At 61.1% G+C, this 16,331-nt stretch overlaps 2 protein-coding genes across 4 annotated transcripts; one reads left to right on the forward strand and one right to left on the reverse strand.

Annotated features, from left to right (window-relative positions):
• The first annotated feature begins 7 nt into the window (after positions 1-7).
• On the forward strand, positions 8-15,543 carry CIZ1 (CDKN1A interacting zinc finger protein 1). Of its 3 annotated transcripts, XM_012721466.1 has the most exons (18): positions 8-151; positions 723-915; positions 1,173-1,276; positions 2,954-3,025; positions 4,753-4,982; positions 6,397-6,484; positions 6,663-6,771; positions 7,254-7,813; positions 8,016-8,122; positions 8,619-8,816; positions 9,023-9,147; positions 9,454-9,541; positions 9,932-10,045; positions 10,255-10,407; positions 11,543-11,612; positions 11,764-11,885; positions 12,156-12,311; positions 14,074-15,543. In XM_012721466.1, the coding sequence occupies exons 2-18, from the start codon at positions 728-730 to the stop codon at positions 14,080-14,082; spliced, it is 2,493 nt and encodes an 830-aa protein (XP_012576920.1). In that variant the 5' UTR covers positions 8-151; positions 723-727; the 3' UTR covers positions 14,083-15,543. The 3 variants fall into 3 exon arrangements, with proteins under 3 accessions (XP_012576920.1, XP_012576918.1, XP_012576919.1); XM_012721464.1 differs by lacking the exon at positions 14,074-15,543 and having other exon boundaries at positions 12,156-12,488; XM_012721465.1 differs by lacking the exon at positions 14,074-15,543 and having other exon boundaries at positions 6,412-6,484; positions 12,156-12,488.
• LOC101626544 (chromosome unknown open reading frame, human C9orf16) lies at positions 13,275-16,325 on the reverse strand. Its single transcript, XM_004677289.2, has 2 exons — positions 16,181-16,325; positions 13,275-13,708 (listed from the first exon to the last, which is right to left on the reverse strand). The coding sequence occupies exons 1-2, from the start codon at positions 16,257-16,259 to the stop codon at positions 13,536-13,538; spliced, it is 252 nt and encodes an 83-aa protein (XP_004677346.1). The 5' UTR covers positions 16,260-16,325; the 3' UTR covers positions 13,275-13,535.
• Positions 16,326-16,331: the final 6 nt, after the last annotated feature.

Here is a 16,331-nt window from a genome sequence, read left to right on the forward strand (position 1 = left end):
CGAGCGATTGCCGAGGGGTGCGGGGAGGACGCCGGGCCGTTCCCGCGCCAACGCCGCGCCCGCAGGCCAGGGGCGAGGGCCGAGGACAGCTGCGGGGACCCACGGAAGGCGGAGGGGCCCCTTGAATGGAGGCTGCGGGCTTCGCGGGCAGGTGGGGTCACCGACCTGTTGTGTCTGCCCAGGAAGGGGTTAGCGGAAGGGGGGAATGGGGGGGCCGCCGCTTAAGAGGTGAGGGAAACCCTCCGCCTACCTGATTGACAGGTGAAAGCGGAAGGCGCCCGCGGTGTTTGTGTGTGCTGTGTTATCCACACTAACAGACGCGAGGGAGAGGGTGCGGGAATCAAAGTGGGGTGTGAGCGAGGCGGCCCTGCTGTAGGGCTGTGATTGGAGCAGAGAAAGCTTGGGGGCGGGGAGGTGTATTTGAGTTTGGCGCTGGTCCTGGAGGAATGGAGCCTCTGAGTGGGAGAGATGGACCGCGAAGTTGGACATTTGAAGGAGGGACAGTTGGCAGGATTGGGGGAAAGTTGGGAATTGGCGGGAGGGCGGTGGCAGAAGTGGGGTGTGTTGAAAGGGAAGGGTGCAATGGTCTTGCAGGACTGGGAGTGCAAAGGAGGGGCCCAATGAGCAGTAGGGGGGGCTGGAGCTTCCTGCGAGTGGTCATGGAGGGCAGGGGAGCTGGGTTGACCTCTGACGCGGACCCTGCCCTTCTGCTCTGCTCACAGCCACCATGTTCAACCAGCAGCAGCAGTTCCAGCAGCAGCAGCTTCAGCAGCTGCAGCAGCAGCAGCTGCAACAGCAGCAGCTTCAGCAGCAGCAGCTGCAACAGCAGCAGTTGCAGCAACAGCAATTGCTGCAGCTCCAGCAGCTGCTCCAGCAGTCCCCACCGCAGGCCCCGCTGCCCATGGCCGTCAGCCGGTGAGTGCCCCCAGAGGGCTGGCTGGCTCCTGCCCTGCCCCTCATGCATGTCTGCTTGCCCTTGTCCAGTCCACCCAATCTGGATGGCATCCCAGGGGCACCCCAGGAGCCCATCATTTCCCACCCTGCCGGAATCCTCTCTCTGCTTTGGGGGGGGGGGTGGGAGGCGCAAAGAAGGGAAGTGAGCTGTGTCAGGGCAGAGGGAGGCCTGACTTTCACAATAACCTCCTGACACCCCCCCCCCACCCAACACACAGGGGGCTCCCCCAGCAGCAGCTTCTGAATCTCCAGGGCGTCAACTCGGCCTCCCTCCTCAGCGGCAATGCGCTGCAGAGAGCTTTGTTTCTGCAGCAGTTGCAAGGTACGGCGGCCGGCCCTCGCATTTGGGTGGTCACTCCCAGCAGCCCCTGCACGGTCTGCCATCAGGCCCACACAGTAGCCCTGCCAGGGAGCTACTCCCCATGCCCCGTGTACAGGTGCAGGGTCTGAGGTGCCAGGAGGTGGGAGTCTGGGATACCAGCTTCCCCGGGTCTGTCTGGTTTGTGCCCGGGGCCAAGGGGAGGGTGGTCATCAGCACACTTTCCTCACATTCAGATTAGTAAGTTGAAGACTGGCCAGATCCATTTTGATCTCCCATGTACGTGCCATTTGATAGATGAGAACTGAGGCCCAGGGAAGGGAAGCCGTTTGTCCTGGGCCACACCGCACCCCCAGTGCCTGGGACTCCTGACCCCCTGGAAGTCAACATGGGCGCCTCAGGCTCTCTGCCTGTTCCATGGTCTCAGTTCCCCATACGGAGAGCAGTCTCAGCTCTTTCTTCCAAAATGCTGCTCCGGTACCTCACTCAGTCCCAGGGGCCCAGAGACCGAGTCATTTTGGAGACGTGGAGGGGACCCGTTCCTGCTTGGGTCGCTGTGACGCTGGGTATGCCCTCGGGACTGGGCCCTGTGCGGAGGCCTTTATAGACCTCAGTCCTTGTCTCTGCTGACAAACACAAAGCAGGACACTCTCACGGTCTGTTTGTACGGATGAAGAAGCTGAGAACCCAAGAGAGGGATGCGTGTTCAGGGTCATGCAGAGCAGGGTGGGTTTGTGGGAGCGTTACAAGCACTCTCCAGAGCTGTGTCCCTGGACCCTAGGCTGCCTGCCTCTGGCAGATTTGCAGCTGGGTCACGAGGTGACAGCTGTCAGCCTTCCATCCTGCCAGGCAAATGACAGAGGAATAAACCCATACGGGGACCCACACATGTGCACCTGCATTTTCTCTTTTATACAAAAGTGAGGGAAAACAATGTAAAGAGGATAAGAAGACCCAGCTCACCCTCAGAGGCTTGTGTTCCCCACTGAAGCCAAAAGTCTGCCAGCCAAGGTTTCTGTGTATTTCCTCCCGTTTGTTCTTAGCACCGATCCTGGTTATTGGCATAACAAAAGGCTGTGTCCTGTTTCTTTGCTACCATGCAGACTTGAAGGGCCTGGTGATTTACAGTATGACTTGAGAGTCCCTGTAATTTTTTTTTTCTCACTGCATACAAGGGCTGGGGTACAGGCCAGAGGTGTGGGGTACAGGCCAGAGGCGTGGGGTGGTGAGAGGATTCACCAGACACAGGGTGGGGATCAGAACAGGCAGATGGACAAGGTTCACTGCCGAGGGGAGCTGCGGGCGGGTCAGGAGAGGTCTGCCGCGCCATGTGGATCTCCTCCGGGGCAGGCGGGGATCGAACTCATGCTGAAGTGGCTTTAGCTTCTCAGTGCTGCGCTTTAACCTGCTGCACCACCAAGGAGGCCCCTCTGGAAAGTTTATTTTTAACAGCTGTTTAAGATCCTGTCGAAGGGTGCGCGCTTTGCCTACCTGGACTTTCTGTGATTCCTTTTTCTTTCTTTCTTTTTTTTTTTTTTTGTACTGTTTTAACACGGGGGGTGGACATCGTGTTTGAGACTACTTTATGGTCACTTATTCCCAAAAATAGAGTGACTGGGTCGGGGGGGAATGAATGTTTTACGGCTCTCGATAAATATTTGCCAACTTACTTTCCCAAAGGACTGGACCAGTTTGCAATGCCACCAGCCGCGTATGATGGTGCGGGTCTCACCATGCCCCCAGCAACATTGGGTATTCTATGCTTTTTAAATATATATGTTTACATATACATGTAATTTACTAATTTGGTTGGCATAAAATCTGTCTCATCCATGTTATAGTTTATAACTTATGTTTCTTGAGTGCCAGTGCAAGTGGACATTTTGTATTTGTCTGTTAAGCATTTGTTTTTTGGCGCTTTTTTTGTGTGTGACTTGTCCATGTCCTTTGTCCATTTTTCTTTTAGAGTGTGCCATCTTTTGCCTTACTGTTTTCTTTTTTTTAAAGATTTATTTATGCATACAGAACTGGGGTACGGGCCAGAGATGCAGAGCGGTGAGAGGGTTCACCAGAGGCAGAGTGGGGAGCAGAACAGGCAGATTGACGAAGTACACTGCTGAGGGGAGCAGCAGGCGGGTCAGGAGAGGTCTGCCGCGCCATGTGGGTCACCTCTGGGGCGGGGATCAAACTCATGCTGATGTGGCTTTTGCTTCTTAGTGCTGCACTCTAACCCGCTGCGCCACCCAGAAGGGCCTTGCCTCATTGTCTTTAAGAGCTGGCTGGCAAGCTCTCTGCCCATATTAATGTATTTACTTACATTAATGTTAATCGAATATCTACTATGTACCAGGCATACTTCAGTGTCTCACTGAAGCCGCATAAAACAAGCACTATGATGCCTGTTTTACAGATGTGTGAGCTGAGACTAAGAAGTGGGGACTGATTTGTTCCAGGCCACAGGCTTGTCCTGTTGGGTCTGGCTTTGACGCCTGTTCCCTGCCTTAACCCCTGGGCTTCCCATTCCACCATTGGAGCAGGGAATTGAACTGTTTCATAGCTCAAACACTTGGCAAGAGCTGGTACCTGCCCTTAAGGAGTTGGCAGTGGAGCAGTGGGCAGTGAGCAGTGGACAAGAAAACTGCAGCTTGGCTAGGGCAGGAAGCTGGGGCCACCGAGGTCACAGAGGGGTCTGGAAGGAGAATCACAGTAAAAGGAGGACTGAAGGATGATTTGGAGGCAGAATTAGTGGGAGGCAGAACAGCCCAGGCAGGAATAACAGCATGTGCAAAGGCCCAGAGGCAGAAACTAGGCTTGTTTGAACAATTCACAGAAGCAGGTGACTGGAGAAGCAAAGGTGGGGGAGGGGCATGGCAAGAAAGGAGGGGGAGGAGGGTGTTTAGTTTCTGAGCAGCGAGCAGAGGGGAGCTGTGAAAGCAAGGGTGGGGAGCAGAAGAGGGGATGGAAAAGGGGGGTCAGACTGGAATGGTCAGAGGGCAGGAGACAGGGTTGATAGGGTTTGGGGATGACTTGAGGTAAAGTAAAGCAAGGGGAGTCAGGCCCCCCCAGTCCTGTCTAGGGTCCAGAGTCCTCTGTGTAGCTGGCTTGTCATCAGAAGAGGCCTAAGAGAAGATACTCCCTGGGTAGCCGTGATGAAGGGCAGCTGGGGGGGAGGGGAGCGGCTTATCTTGCTGCCTTTCCTGGGGGGATTATACCTGTACCTTTGCTGTACCCTCAGGGGAGGGGGGCACTTACTGGGGTGCTCAAGCTACTGACCAGGTAGGAATCTGAAGAGGGAAGAGCCACGCCCTGTCCCCAGGAAGCTGCCTCCCGGCCAATGTGTCGTGGGAGAGGCTGAGCCTTGACTCCGGCTTCCCTTGGATGATATTTGTGCAGTTCCCATGAGGCGCTGGGACTGACCCCTGACCCTAGCCTCTACCACTCAACCCAAGAGTGACCCATCCTCTCCTTCTTGCCCACAGGTAACCTCCGTGGCTACAACCTGGCAACCCCGACCCTCACCACCCCCAGCCTCACACCCCCCCAGCTGACCACCCCACATCTACAACAGTTCTTTCCCCAGGCCACTCGGCAGTCTCTACTGGGACCCCCTCCTGTCAGTGTCCCCATAAACCCCACCCAGATCAACCTTTCAGGGAGGACCCCCCAGAAACAAGCCAGGATCCCCGCCTCTACCACCCCAAAACGCAAGGTGAGTGGCGTCTAGGGTAGAGCTGGTGGTGGAGGGGGTGTCTCTGGTCAGGTCACACCCCTCTTTGTGCCTCAGTTTCTTCACTTGCAAAGCAAGAGGGGTGAGTTGGGTTTGGTGTGTCATGCCTCCCCGCCTACAAATCCCCCTGCCCTCCTGCCGAGATTTTTTGCCCCAGTCCACTGTGGCTCTGAGCTTCACCGCACAGAGCTGTCTGATGAGAGCAAAATGAGAGCTGTAAGTATAATTAGGCTGTACAGTCACGGCATTAGCGCAGTACAAGGAAACAGGTGAAGTTAGTTTTACTGACATTTGATGTAACTCCATATTTAAAAACGAACAGGGCTCTTTCTCATCACGTGCGGGCGTTTACTCGCCCCCTGGATAACTGGCCACTCTGAAGTGCCCGGACGCTGTGGGGTGTGCCTGGTGACTACAGGGCCGTCTTCCATAAACTAGCTTCCCAGTTCCGCTTATTTAACAAGGAGGCCGTCTGTCACACCCGGAAATGTAAAGGCAGTCTAAGTGAGCGACATACACAGAAGTCAGAGGAAGGTTGTTGGGGTCAAGCAATGTTAGGAGCTCTGACCTCTGGCCATCTGGCCTCTGCAGGGGCCTGCACTCTGGCCTCTGCGTCCCTTCAGGGCCCTCCCTGCCATCAGCAGAAAGACTCCAGAGACTCGCGGAGGGAACAGTCTGCCCCAGGATGGTCTGGTCCCCGAACCTCCTCCCACTCCCCATGCGCCAGGCCCCCAGCTGCTCTCTGGGGCAGAGGCAGGGCCTCTCTCCTGCCACTCTGGGCCAGCCCACATCCGGCGGCCAGTCCCTCCAGAGAGGAGTCCCAGCTTCTGCCCGACCAGCCAGGCCTGCCCCCTGCGGTTAGGTGAGCGGGGCCCACTGCCCCATCTTACGCATGGGAAAGCCGAGGCTGGCCTGCGGGTGGAGGTGGAGCCCAGCCAAGCCTCCCATCCTGCACTGCGTGTCCTGTGTCCTGTACGTGAGGCCGGGCGCTTTCTGGAGGGCCCAGGGCCCTGACGTGTGCACCTTCCTGCTGGGCCGTAGCAGGGCAGGAGGCTGCAGGTAGGCTCCCGGGCTTCCTGGGGTGCTCTGGAACTCCAGGTTCACTTGGCACACACCTCAGTCCCTGCAGAGGAGCAGATGACACAGCGGGCCTGGCCCTGCGGGGACTCTTGGGGGGGAGGGGTGGTGGGAGACATTAAAACAAATACAACTCCAGCTGATAATTAAACTAGAAAATGCACAGCCAGGCAGCTGCTGGAGCCCCCCAGACACGATTCTGGGCCTGGTTGGACCCTCTCAGCAGTTCAGGGCCAGCCCCTTCACCTGCTGGGGGCCGCTGTGGCCACGCTTCCCGGGGGGGGGGGCGGTGGAGTCAACAGTTTCTGACAGGAAACAGGATTCTTCTTCTCAGACGGTGTCTGAAGACCAGTCAGACCCCCCAGAGGGGTCTGAAGAAGCTACAGAGTCCCGAACGGATGCCCCAGGTGAGGGAGGGAGGCTGCTGCCCCTTCACGGGGATGAGGGTGGGGGCTGCAGGGTGCAGGGCCGTGACAGAGGCGAAGCTGGACTTGGTGACGGGAAGGGCGCCCTGGCCCCAGTGCCCAGAGCTGTACTTGCTGTACGGCATGGCGTCCAAGGCCAGTCGCCTGCCTTCTGTTCCAGACCAAGATTCCCAGCTCTGCCCAGATGGCTTCTCTAAGGACAGATGCACGCCTGCCCCCGAGCCTGAGTCCTGTGAGGCCTCTGAGCCCCCGGCTAAGAAATCGAAGAGGTAACGATGCTGAAAGCCTGCCCGGCCTGTAGCTCACTCCTGCAAAGGCAGCTGGTGGGCGGAGGCAGGGGCAAGCCCTTTAGGGGAGCAGAACGAGGAAAGGCCCTTGACCTTTGGCTTGGGGAAGGTCAGATCTAATTCTGCACCCAGGAGGGCCCTGACCAGACAGACCCTGGTATCTTCACTGTGACTCAGCCACCTGCAGGCAGGCGAGGGGCCAGGCTGGAGGGGTGGACATGTGCTCCTGGGACCCCAGAGGCGGGCAGGACACCAGTCGTGGACACAGGTTTAGGGAGAATAGGAGGTGGGAGTGAGCCGCCCTCTCACTGCTTAGGCGAAAGTGAGACGTGGAGAGCCAGGGGCACGTGCCCAAGGCCCATCTCCTAGTGGAAGGACAAAGCCTGGAAGCTGGGTCTTGGCCTTGCTGGGCAACCCCTGGGGCCAGCAGGGAGACATGAACTTCAGCTTGTGATCCGTCCTAGCTCCGAGGAGCCCGCAGAGAAGGGGCCCCTCAGGCAGCTGCAGGCAGAGGTGCAGCCGCAGCCTCAGGCCCGGATGACGGTGCCAAAGCAGACACAGACGCCCGAGCTGCTGCCTGAGCCCCCGGACGCCCCAGTGCTGCCGCCACTCCCGCCGCAGACCCCGCAGACCCAGGCCCGGGTGCAGGCACAGGCCCCGCCACAGCCGGCGCCGGTGGACGCCCGCGCGCAGCCGCGGCTGCAGAAACAGGCGCAGACGCAGACCAGCCCGCCTCGGCCGCCGGAGGAGGCTGGGCCGCGGCCACAGGCGCACCCCCAGCCCCCGAGGCAGGCACAGCCCAGGCTGCAGAAGCAGGCACAGACCCAGACGTGCCCTCAGGCCCAGACACACGCACAGGCCCCGCCGCAGCCCCTGGAGCCGGCGCCCGCGCCGGTGCCCCTGAAGCCACCGGAGCAGACCCCGGAGCAGCCTCAGACCCAGGCGCAGGGGGTGGCGCCCGAGCCCGCGCCAGTCCCTCCCGCGGCGCCTGAGAGCCCACCTGGTGCAGGAGAGGCTGCAGGAGGTGAGCGGGCGCGGGCTCCCAGCGGCCATGGCACAGCCGCGCTGGCCCGAGCTCCTTGCGCGCTGTGGGTCCGGCCTGGCTGCTGCCTGGAGCCCCGTCTGGAGGCGTCCTGGCGTGGGCCGGCAGGTGGCTCCCGGCAGGCCCCGGCGCGCGGGCCCAGGTGGGAGTCGGGACCTGGGAAACAGCGCATCTGTCCTTTTAGGCCGGGAGGAAGCCTCGCCGGAACCCGCAGGCGTGGAGAGCCAGGAGGAGCTGGCCGGTGGCCTGGATGTGGGAGAATGTGAAAAAAGATCGAGGGAGATGCTAGGGGTGGGTAGAGCTGTCCAGGTCGCGGCATGAGCACCACACCCCAGTGACACTGCCCCCCCCCCTCTGGGGGCCCCCACCTTGAGATGGGGCACCCCACCCGTGGCATGGGCCACCAGGCGGGGATTGCGTGTGCTCAGGTCCCTCCCCGTGGTGTGTTGCCATCTCGGAATACCTGGCGGTGACGAGTCCCTTCCGACCTACTCACCCCAGAACTAGGGCCTCGTTCCCCGGCACAGGTTCTCAGTGTTGTAGTGGAGGTGGCCCGGTAGAAGTCGGTGGGTGTGGGCCCCAGCTCTGCCGTAGTGTCATCGTGGCTAAATCTGTCCTTTGTGCCTCAGTTTCTCCAGCTGTCGTGTGGGGGTGGGGCTGGTAGACGCCTGCCTCGTGCCTCCTAGCTGTTGAGGCTCAGACCCTCGGTTTCTCCATCTGACGTGCCTGATGAGACAGGGCTGAACGCGCCCAGCCGGTGGTAGCTTTGCCTCTGCTCCTGGCGCAGGTGTGGGGTGCCGGGGGCTCCCTGAAGGTCACCATCTTGCAGAGCAGTGACAGCCGGGCCTTCAGCACCATGCCCCTCACTCCCGGGCCCCGAGCTGGTGACGCTGCCTCTGCCACGCCCACTGCTGCCAGCACACCCTCCAAGCAGACTCTGCAGTTTTTCTGCTACATCTGCAGAACCAGCTGCAGCAGCCAGCAGGTAGTGCAGCCCCCGACTGGGGCAGCGGTCGGTGGGGGCGGCGGGGGGGGGGGTTGGGGTCTGAAAGGGCTTTCCAGCCTGGTTGCATGACGGGGCTCCACAAGCCCCAGGCCTGGCCATCAGGAAAGCCTTTGCTGACCAGCCCGGAGGCGGGGCTTGAGAGGCAGGGGGAGCCGGCTGAACCCGCCCCCGCCCCGCCCCCGCAGGAGTTCCAGGACCACATGCTGGGGGCGCAGCACCAGCAGCGGGTGGGTGAGCTGCAGCACATGAACCAAGCCTGCCTCCTGTCCCTGCTTCCCGTGCCCCGTGACGTCCTGGACAGGGAGGACGAGTGAGTGGGGAAGCAGAACCTCCATGCGTGGGGCGAGGGGCGTGGTAGGGGGTGTCTGCAGGCCAGGCAGGTGCAGGGGGGCCCCGAATTGCCCACCGGACCGTCCTCCCCCCGAGGTCTCTTCACACCCGTTGCAGTACGGCCTGGGTCGTTCTTGTTGAAGGATTCTTAGCCACTTTGCCAGTTTGCCGAAACAGACTGTTAGACGAGGTGCCGGACTCCCGCTGCCCCTCCAGAGGTCCGGAGGGCTCGGGCCTCCCCGCGGGAAGTCGGCAGCACCCGTGCGTGTTCCGGTTGTCGCTGCAGGGAGCCTCCGCCCAGACGCTGGTGCAGCACCTGCCAGGTCTACTACGTGGGGGACCTGATCCAGCACCGCAGGACGCAGGACCACAAGGTGCGAGGGCCACGTGCAGGCGCCACGTGGTGGCCAGGCAGGCGGTGCAGGTGGGAGTGGAGTCGGGCTGTGTGAGCCGGGGCTTCCAAGTGTGGCTTCTCCCTGTTTTTTCCCTGGGTAGCTTCCCCATGTGGCCGGGCACCACATCCGCTGGCCATTTGGCCGTGGGCTCAAGGTCCGCTCTGCCTGTCTCTGTGGTCATCTGCTGCCCCGTCTCGTAGCCGCAGCATAGAGAGGGGATGTTCGCCCACGTACAGACGGGGGTACAGGCAGCTGACGAGAAGTGGCGGTCGTGCAGCTGGGAGGCGAGGGCTCACCCGCACCCCTGGCCGCACCCGGGGCTGCTGCCTGCCTGTCCCCACTTGGCCTGTCCCCACCCCCCACCCCCAGATCGCCAAACAGTCCCTGCGACCTTTCTGCACCGCTTGTAACCGTTACTTCAAGACCCCCCGCAAGTTTGTGGAGCACGTGAAGTCCCAGGGGCACAAGGACAAAGCCAAGGAGGTAACCCCAGCCCCCTCAGAGGAAGCAGACCCAGAGCGGTACAGAGCCTAGGCCAAGGCCACAGAGCAAGTTGGGGTTCACCCCAGCCTGGCTCCGAGAAGGTCTGGGGGAATTGGGTCTCTGGAGGTGCAGTGTGGCTGGGGAGTGGCACTCTGGCTGCCCTGGCTGCCCGAGTCCTCGCCCTCACCCTCGCCCTCTCCCCGGGGCAGCTGAAGATGCTGGAGAAGGAGATGGCCCGCCAAGACGAGGACCACTTCATCACGGTGGACGCCGTGGGCTGCTTTGAGGGCGATGAAGAAGAGGAGGACGACGACGACGACGACGAAGAAGAAATCGAGGTGGAGGCGGAATTCTGCAAACAGGTGGGGGACGCGGGAGGCTGGCTGCCGGCTGGACTCCCACCAGGGTGGCCTCACCCCCGCAGGGCAGGAGGCCCCAGCATTCCCGTGACCGTGTCCTGACCCGTGTGGGCGCTCGGCGACGGCTGGGGTGGCGGGCATGACGCAGTGTGACACAAAGTCAGTCCTGACGGTGACGGCGGCGGCCAGAGCAGCATCTTTCCGAGCACTGATGCTGCGCCACGTGTACCCAGCGCTTTGCTGGCAGGGGCTCCTTGACTCGGATGCCAGGAAGGGAGACTTCGGTTCCACTGTCCGTCAGCACGGGGCTGGAGGGGCTGGTGTCAGCCTGTTTCCCAAGCACCTGTTCAAGGCCAGGCCGTGATGCTGGACCCCAGGGGTGCTCAGCTGTTCCAGCCCAGGGCGCTGAGGGGGTCACTGTGCTGGGAGCCAGCGTGTCAGCTGTGGCGTCAGCTTGGGCACATCTTTTGGTTCCGGGCGCATTCTCTGCCTCTGAGCCTGCGCACACTGGCCCCGCCCCGCCTCCCAGAGGGCCCCCGGCCTGTTTCCTCCACCCAGCTCCAACAGCCCCGAGTTGGGCTGCGAGGCCGGGCTGCAGCCCAGGATGGGGTGGTGGTGCGTAGCCTTCCCAGCAGCTCGTGTTTGCCTGCTGAGTGCTGGAGGGCACTGCCAGGCAGTGACTGGCGTGGCTGGGCCGCAGGACCCGGCCTGGCTGCGCTCGCGTCCAGTGGGTGAGTCTGACTCCCTGGGCTGAGGACTGTAGCAGCAGGTTGGAACTTTGGGGCTCCCGCTGAGTGCCACCTGGCCCTGGGGCTGGTTTACTATCCACAAAGCAGCTGTGACCCCGGGCCCGTGTCCTCTTCTGTGAAGCGAGTGAGTCATGCAGTAGTTGAGAGGGCTCAGGAGAGGATAGCCGTGGGCACACCTGGTGCAGATTACGGCCACTGTGAAGGGGGGGAGGAGGCGGGGACTGACAGAGCCTGGGAAAGGCGCTCTGGGAGGCAGGGTGAGTGCCCGGAGGCTCGGAGAATGCGACCTACCAACGAGCTTCGGGCATCAAGAGGCTGCTGTGTCCCGGGCCCCCCACCTGCGCTGGGGAGGTGTGGCTGCTTCGAGGCCCACACCTGTACGTTCGCAGGTGAGGTCCAGAGACATCTCCATAGAGGAGTGGAAAGGCTCCGAGGCCTACAGCCCCGACACGGCCTATGGTGAGTGCCCGCCCCACCACCCCAGCTGAGGCTCTAGGGTGCTGCCGCCAGCCCCCAGTCCCAGCCTAGCCTCTCATCCTGCTTCTGCCGGGGGGTGGGGGAGCCAAGCATCCCCTCCAGGGCGGGAACTGGTGACCCTGCTGTCCTGCAGGCGTGGACTTCCTGGTGCCCGTGATGGGCTATGTCTGTCGCATCTGCCACAAGTTCTACCACAGCAACTCGGGGGCACAGCTCTCCCACTGCAAAACCTTGGCCCACTTTGAGAACCTGCAGGTGAGCCAGGCCTGCCCTGCTGCCCAGGACTCCACACCACCCCCTGCCTGTGCTTGGCCTCACCCCCACTGCCCCCATGCTCCCCGCACCCCGGGGATGCCCCCTCAGCCCCACAGGGAGGCGTGGACCACAAAGGGAATCCGAGCTGGGTGGGGCTGGGAGGTGCAGGGACCGAGCTCTGGCCTGGGAGGCTGAGAAGGCGCGCAGCCTGCTGGGAGTGCAAGACAGGTGAGCAGGCAGCCCTGCCTCACCTGCGCCCTCTGTGTCCAGAAATACAAGAAGGCCAAGAACCCCAGCCCCACCACCAGGCCCGTGAGCCGCCGCTGTGCCATCAATGCTCGGAACGCCCTGACCGCCCTGTTCACCTCTGGTGGCCGCCCCCCCAGCCAGCCCAGCACCCAGGACTCGGCCAGAGCCTCCAGCAAGGTGACGGCCCCACCCCCTGAGCTCCCGCCCCCCCGGCGCTCAACCCGCCGCAGAAACTGATAGTGGGAGCCCCGGCCCCAGCCTGCTGCGCGTCCCGGGAGCCCTTGGAGACTGAGATGGTTGGTGTTTTTGCTCGCAATCCAATAAAAGAAGGTGGTTTGGCTGTGCCAGGCCCCACCAGCACTTCTGTGTGGGTGACAGGGGGAAGGGGCATGCCAGCCTCTTGGGGCGCAGGATGGTACAGAATCAGAAGGCCAAAGACAGTCTCCCCAGGTGTTCTTGGGTTTCCCCCTGCGTATCTGGGCTGGGAAAGCACGTTCAAGTCAGATCTCACTTAGGGGTACATCTTGGTGGTTACTCCCAAACTACAGACGAAGAAACTGAGGTCTGGCAGTCGAGTGGCCTGCAGAGGTCGTGCTTCTGGTCAAGTAGCCAGGATGACCCTGGGCCAGGCTGTGGACCCTGGTACTAGCCTCACCAGCTGGATCCCATGGAAACACAGGGGCGCTCGGCGCTGGCCTGATTCTGCACCGGGTTTACATCAGGCAACCTGTGATAACTCGTCGGCGAATGGCGCTCAAGCTGACTCAGCTCTTTAGTCTGCTCTTTCCCCACTGGGAAGCACCCTGAGAGACAGATGACCAGACCGGGCCTGCACCTGGCCACAAGCAGGAGGGTGCCACCCAGGCTGTGCAGCACCCGATACTAACTTGAGTGAAAACCTGGGACCCAGAGAGGCTGAGTGCATCATTCAGGGTCACACAGCATCAGCATGCTGCTCAGCCATGCTGGGGATCCAGGTAGAAGGGAGCCTGGCCTCACTTGTACATCTTGTGTCCAGAAACTCAAGGCCAGGAACCCCAGCACCACCGCCAGGCCCGTGAGCCGGCGGTGAGTGACCGCCTGTTCCTCTCTGGCGGGCGCTGGAGTCCTTCTCCCGAGGTACAGAGGAGAGAGGTGAAGTGGTGTTGGAGGCCAATTTAATGTGGGCACTTAAAGCCTGGGCAGAGTAGGGGTGCCCAGGATTCGGCAGACAGGCATGGCAGGTGGGCTGCAGGTCCGCCCTGGCCCCAGGAGATGCTGGATGATGGGGCGTGCCAGAGGGCTGGCCATGCAGACGGGCCCGCCAGGGGCCCCGGGGGCCGCCCTGAGAAAGTATCTAAGCCAGGGGTGAGGACTCAGGCCACAGTCTGACCCGGGAGGCAGGGTGGGGGCTCCCGCGGCCTAGGAGCCGGCATCGCCGGGGGCCTCCCCTAGCTGCTGCTGGAACTCCAGGCGCGCCTGCCGGTTGGACTCGAGCAGCTCCTGGAGGCGGGCATGGAGGTGGTCGTTCTTCTCCTCCAGGTGGTCCAGGCAGGAGTTGATCTGGTCCAACATGGAATTGATGGCGGCATATTCTGGGAGGAAAGGGACAGTCAAGGTCCGTGCCTCTCCCGGGCTCACGGACTCCGCGTCGACACCATGGTCCCCAGCCTCTACAGGGGCTTTGGGCAAGTTCCCTCCACCTCTGAGAAATGGGTGGATACCAAAAGGGAAAGGTTTGGGAGAAATAATACCTTTTTCTGGGGTTAGGATGGTGACTGGCTGCTACTTCCTTCAGCTGCGAGGGCCTGGGCCCACTAGACTGCCTGAGTCCCCGAGCAGGCCCAGCCCAGGCTCCCTGGCTCCCCCCGCCCTCAGGAGATGCACCCAGCAGGCTTCCTCCTGGAGTCCCACCCCCAGGCCTCGCCTGCCCGCTCACGCCTGCCTTTGTCCACCTCAGGCCCCCTGAACATGCAGTGCCTCTGCCCGGCTGCACCGTGTCCTCCTCCGCCTCCTTCCCTCCGCTCTCCCGCGCATCCTTCAAGTCTCAGCATGGATGTCCACAGGCAACCGGCCTGTTCTTCCTAACCCCCTTGCCCTCCTCACACCTCCACGGCCCTCACTTCCGGATTGGCTGCTGTGATCACTGTGTGCTGGCCTGTCTCTCCACCCGAGTCTAGAGCGCCGTGGAGGTGGAATGGTCTGTCTTCACTGCTTTTTCCCTGATGTCCTCACTGTGACACAATAAGCACTTGTTGAACGAGTGAATGGACGAATGAATGGAACCTCTGACTTTCCGGCCCTCTGTGCTCAGCTGTCCCCCCCACCCAGAATGCCTCAACCACTTCGATCATCCAAGGACCAGCTCAAAAAACCTCCTCTTCCAAGAAGCCTGCCTTGGTAGCCACCAGAAGAAACCATCATGCCCCCCGGCTGTCCTGCCTCTCAGTAACACAAGTGTCCCTTAGGACCCAAGGTCTGGGCCCGTGCCCACTGCAGGACCTGGCTCTGAGCCAGTCGGTGACTCAGACACACTCAGCGAGCAGCCGGCTAGCATGGGACCAAAGGGGAAGCGGCTGGCCTGGAGGAGGGGCCTGGGATTTGGGTGCAAGTGTCTGCATTCTGCGGGAAGAGTACCCATGCCCAGAATTGGCACCCCACTAGAGGGCAGAGTCCTAGAAAGTCCCTGCTGGATCTTGAAGTTGAACCTCCTTGTGGGACAGATGGGGAAACAGAGTTCCAAGAAGGAAGGGGCCTGCTAAGGGTCATCCATCTGGTCGGACAAAGACATGGGAAGCGGAGGGGCATCTGGATCTCAGTCCCAGCTCTGCTCCGTCTCAGCAAATTCCTGCATCTTTCTGGAAACAGTATATAAACTAGGCTGTGGGAAAGAATCAAATGTATCAAGGACTCAGAGCCTGGCCACAATAACTTAATAGATGGTCATTGCAGTCAAGGTGTGTCATGAGAGACAAACAGGATGGAGGAGGCAGGCTGGGGTGTGTCCACACCACGGGGCCAGGCTTCCTCCATGTCAAGGGCTCCTGCCCCGTTCTAGGCCTTTGCCTTCTGCCTGGGAACACCCTCCTCCCTCCCCTGCTGCCCTGAGTCTGCCGACACCCACGAGGTGGGACCCAGGGAGGGCCTCCCTGATAACACCATGGCTGCTGTACACCTTGTTCACCAGCAGAGTCCCGGCCAAGCCAGCCAGCTACTGCTGACCCACGGACCCTGGGGAATGAGAGTGTAAAACTTGTGATGGCTGCAGAGCCCTGTAAATACCCAAAAACCCACTGAATGTAAATTCAAGTGTGCAAACTGTATACTGTATGAAGGCTAACTCAAGAAGACTGAAATCCAAACAGAGTAGGCTCCATACTTACCCGGGATTTGCGAAATCCTGTCCTCTAAGTTAATAAACTGTTTTTATTACACTAAAGAGAATAACCATGTACTGAACACTTGCATGTTTGTATTTTCCCTTCAGTTTCTCATTTAATCTCAATGCAGGAAAAACTAATTACTATTTACAGGTGGGAAAACTGCGGTTGAAGGCTGAAAAGCTAGTTGATGGTAACACACCCCCTAGCACTCTCCCTCCCCCCCCAACCCCCAATGCGGGAGGAGGGGACACTGGACAGCGGTATAAGAAAACCTCGGTATAAGCAAGCCTCGGTGCCAGGCCACACTAGCAAAGGTGGCTGGGGGTGCTGACTCAGCAGGCCCCCCCCATGTGAAATCAAGACCGACCCCGCCCCCTCAGCTGTCCGGTCTCCACTGGTGCACAAGGAAGAGGCTAAGCAAGTCCTACAGGGCCAGTGCCTGCAGCAGCCGCGGCTTTCCACCTGGAAAGCGGGGCCGATTGCCCAGACAGTTCAAACGCTGCGGTTTGCAGGGTGCGCGTCCTGAGCCCCGAGAGGGCGGCTGCAGCTCGCGACCCACTCAGGAGTGGGGGGTTGGAGCGGCCTCTGCGGTACCTTCCAAGGCTCCATCCCGGCCCCGCCTCCCCATCCCAGGAGGGCACCCCCGAGAAAGCAAAGGTCGCCCCAGCAGCCCGCCTGGGTCACCTGCTTCCCCGAAGCCGTCGTCCTCGCCTTCCGCGCCCGCCTCCACCGGCACGCCCAGGTCCCCGTTGGGGCCCGACATTGCGGGCTCGGGCGCCGCAAGGGCCTCGCGGCGGTGGAACGCGGCGACCGTCGCTCCGACAGCCGCGCCGGG

Source organism: Condylura cristata, unplaced genomic scaffold (assembly GCF_000260355.1).
Source record: "Condylura cristata isolate star-nosed mole 26May11 unplaced genomic scaffold, ConCri1.0 scaffold00006, whole genome shotgun sequence".
Taxonomy (NCBI): Eukaryota; Metazoa; Chordata; class Mammalia; order Eulipotyphla; family Talpidae; genus Condylura; species Condylura cristata.

Bases quoted from the DNA above. Each gene is read 5' to 3' on its own strand.
- LOC101626544 (XM_004677289.2), bottom strand. From the start codon at position 16,259: ATGTCGGGCCCCAACGGGGACCTGGGCGTGCCGGTGGAGGCGGGCGCG. The intron at 13,709-16,180 runs GTGACCCAGGCG...CTTTCCTCCCAG, and splicing joins CGACGGCTTCGGGGAAGCAG to AATATGCCGCCATCAATTCC.
- CIZ1 (XM_012721464.1), top strand. From the start codon at position 728: ATGTTCAACCAGCAGCAGCAGTTCCAGCAGCAGCAGCTTCAGCAGCTG. The intron at 916-1,172 runs GTGAGTGCCCCC...CCCAACACACAG, and splicing joins CTGCCCATGGCCGTCAGCCG to GGGGCTCCCCCAGCAGCAGC. The intron at 4,983-6,396 runs GTGAGTGGCGTC...GACAGGAAACAG, and splicing joins CTACCACCCCAAAACGCAAG to GATTCTTCTTCTCAGACGGT.